The 3,418-nt window shown below is 64.3% G+C and overlaps 1 protein-coding gene across 1 annotated transcript; it reads left to right on the forward strand.

Moving 5' to 3' along the window:
- Nucleotides 1-2,480: 2,480 nt before the first annotated feature.
- On the forward strand, nt 2,481-3,104 carry LOC120760057 (GSK-3-binding protein-like). Its single transcript, XM_040079971.2, has one exon. The coding sequence runs from the start codon at nt 2,496-2,498 to the stop codon at nt 3,102-3,104; it is 609 nt and encodes a 202-aa protein (XP_039935905.1). The 5' UTR covers nt 2,481-2,495.
- The last annotated feature ends 314 nt before the right edge of the window (nt 3,105-3,418 follow it).

Genomic DNA, 3,418 nt, shown 5'->3' on the forward strand with positions numbered 1-3,418 from the left:
TTGATGATGATGTAAATTCATATAGAGCCCTCTTGGGTACAGTTTTCCCACATAAACAAATCTTTGAGGGAGAACTGCAGATACAGGATGTACTATTTTCTCCAGCATTTTAGCTCTTCTTTCATCATCCAGTGAAATGAGCAGATAGTACCAAAGTAATGGCTGAGGTTCCCAATTCCTCTAGGAGGACTTAATCTCAAACACCCTTCTCCTGAAGGTCCACAAACCTCATTTTGTTCAGCTGGTAAATCTATTAATCCTGATCAGCAGCATTCAGTGCAAATATTTGCAGTACATTTAGTCCTAAACCCCTCAGCGGATACCCAGTACACTGTCAACCAGTCATGACTAAAATTTTGCATTTAAAAAGATCTGAGGACATCAGGATTCTGCTAATGACTGTGCTCTGAGCCCCCTATCTGTGGCACTGATCTGCACGATCCTGCAAGCTTTTCCCAGCACTGCCGTTGGTTAGGGATGCAAGAAGCACGACTTGCGATTATCATTCCCAGGCTCATGAAAGCCCCAGGTGTAGATGTAATCACAAGCAGCACTGAGCTTTTGCTGGTATAGCTTATTTTGCTTTTGTGGGAGAAGAAAAGGCTGGAATAAGCTGTACTGGTTTATTGCAGTTTTGCTTGTATAGAATACTAGATTACCTACTCAGAAGTGATCTGAATATAGATCTCCGTTGGAGCTGAAGAAGATCCATCCACTGCACCTATGCAGGCCAGCTTCTGTTGCTTTTGAATAGATACTGCATAAATAAGGAATAAAGGTGAAAGCGTTTTCTTAAAAATATTTGGGGGCGTGTGGGGGGCAACAAAATCTCATTTTTCATCATCTGTAGAAAAATGTGATCTGAGTTTTAATCGACGGTTACCAAAAAGGTGCTGAAAATAAGAAAGTACCGGTACCTTAAGTCTGCGCATGAGTAAATAATACGGAATTAGGTAGCACGATTTATACCCAGTTCATATAAATCCAGGCAAGGGATGTAGCAATGGGCTTGGACACCTAGGCTGGAGCGACCAGTAGCATGTTCAGAATACAGTCATGCTCACCAACACGGGCACAGGTTCTCTTGCTCTGTACAGCAAGTGGAAGTAGCCCAGGAGAACATGAGGACGAACGGAGCAAAGGACATGCCCTCTCCTTTGCCAACCGCTTACTGATTAATCAAGGGCACAATGGTGAGAGCAGTTACGTGTATGAGCCACTTACACTTTACAAGCTGTTCCCAGCGGAGGCGACCGCATGCCCCGTCACGTGAATGAGCGTGTTCTGGACTATGTGCCCAGAGTTCCAACACCCAGGAAACCTTACTTAAAGCTCATCATAGAAATTTTAGCACCCGCTTGAATGATGCAGTGACAGAAACAAGGGAAGGACCGGAACTGGGACATGAAGAGACAGGGCAGAACCTCGGTGCAGGTGACGAAGTAAAGCGCAGACTGAGAGAAATTCCGACAAAACACCTGCACAGAGTCGCTTCACGCCCGCTAAGTCTAGTGATGTAAAGTAAGGTTCTTAAGGCATTTCTATGTCAAGGAATTAAACCCCAAACCAACGCGCCGCCGGGGGCGTGGGCACGCAGCGGGCATAGCCATCGGGGCAAAGGCGACCGCGCACCAAGCGGTCCGACCGCGCCGCGATCCCAGCGGGATCTTTGCGGGGGACCGCGCTGGGTGACGGGGATCGCAAGGGCGCGGCCGCTCCCGGAGAGGCCGGTGCGGGCCGGTCGCGCCCCCATGGGAAGCGCCGGCTCCCGCTTCCAGGCGCGCGGCGCTGCGGGAGAGCCGCGCGCGCGCAACCGCCGGCCGCTCGCGGGGGCACCGGCGCGCGCCCGCACCGGGGCCCCCGCGGGCCGTTAACGGCGGGGCGGGAGCGGCGCCGGCCGAGCCGTCACCGGGCGGTCGCGGGCGGTCACCGGGCGCCGCTCGTCCCCCGCGCCGCCCCCCGCGCCCCCTCCGAGCGCTCCTCTCGAGGCGACGGGGCGGCGCGGAACGCTCGGCCGCGCGGCCCGCCCCGCCCCCTCCTGCCAATCACCGCGGCCCCGCCCCCGAGACCCGAGGTGCGGGGTTTGAAAGCGGGCCGGTCCACGCGGCGCGCAGACGGGGGGGGGAGAAGGGGACGGAAAGGGGAGCGTCGCGCTCGGTGCTCGCGGAGCGGCCTCGCCAGGCCGGCCGCGCCCGCCGGCGGAAGCCGCCCCGGCGCCGTTGGCCGAGCCCTCCCCGCGCGGGGCGCCGGCCCCGGGAGCGGCCGGCGAGCGGTCGGTCCGGAGGGCCGCCCCCCTCCCCCCCCGGCCGGCGCAGTGGGAGGCGCCCGGGCGCGCGCGTCACCCATTGTTTACAAACCAACGCCAGCGGGCCGAGCTCCAGCCGCGACCGCAGCGCCGGAGCCGCGTGTGCTCGCGCGCGCGCGGGGCGGCGGGCGGGCGGGCGGCGGCCCCGGTCCCGCTGCGGCGGCTGCGGCGCGGCGGGCACCCGGCAGAGATGCCGTGCCGCCCGGGCGAGCGCTTCCTGCTGCTGGAGCGCCCCGTCGCCGTGGGACAGGCGGGCTCCAAGGAGGTGGACGCGCTGGTGGCCAAGCTGGGCGAGGTGCTGCAACTGAGCGCCCAGCGGGCGCCGCCGCCGCCCCGCGTCCCCAAGCACCTGGGGCCGGGCAGCGCCCGCGACCGCGCCGCCCCCTACTCCCCGCGGTGCTGCAGCGGCGGCGGGGCCGGACTGCTGGCGCCGCGGGGACCGGCCCCGCCGCAAGCTCACACGCAACACGTCGAGCCTCCGCGGCCGGACCGGAGCGGCCAGCAGCGGGTGACCAAGCAGCTATGCGGACGGGGCTGGCTGCGGAGCGCCGCCCGCCGGAGGAAGCAGCCTCCGCCGGGGCCGGGCGACGGGCCGGCGGAGGAGGAGGACCCGCACCGGCTCCTGCAGCAGCTCATCCTTTCCGGCAACCTCATCAAAGAAGCCGTCCGGCGGCTGCAGCTGGCGGCTGCGGCGGCGGCGGCGGCGGCATCCGCGGCCTCCAGCGGCAGCGCCTCGGCGGGGAGCGGCGGCGCGGACGGCGAGGCGGCGGCGGCGGCGGCGGTGCAGCCCCTGCAGTAGCCGGCGGGGACGAGCGGTGGCGGTGACCGGGGCGAAGGAGCGCGGCCGCCGGCGGCGGAGCCCCCGCCGGGCGGGGCGGACTGCGGAAGCGCGGTGCGGGCTCCGCCAGGATGTAAGTGCGTCCCGGCGGCGGGGCACCCCCGGGCCGGTGCCGGTTGGGGCGGGCAGGGTGCCCGAATCCCTCCCCACCCCCGCCCCAAGGTCACCCGCGGCGCGGACCCCGTGGAGCCCCAGCCGGCGAGGCCGCGCACGCCGCCCGCCCCGAGCTGTTGTTGTGCCCCCGTCTCTCCTCTGCCTTCCCCGGGAGCTCCTCC

Source organism: Hirundo rustica, chromosome 1 (genome assembly GCF_015227805.2).
Source record: "Hirundo rustica isolate bHirRus1 chromosome 1, bHirRus1.pri.v3, whole genome shotgun sequence".
NCBI lineage: Eukaryota > Metazoa > Chordata > Aves > Passeriformes > Hirundinidae > Hirundo > Hirundo rustica.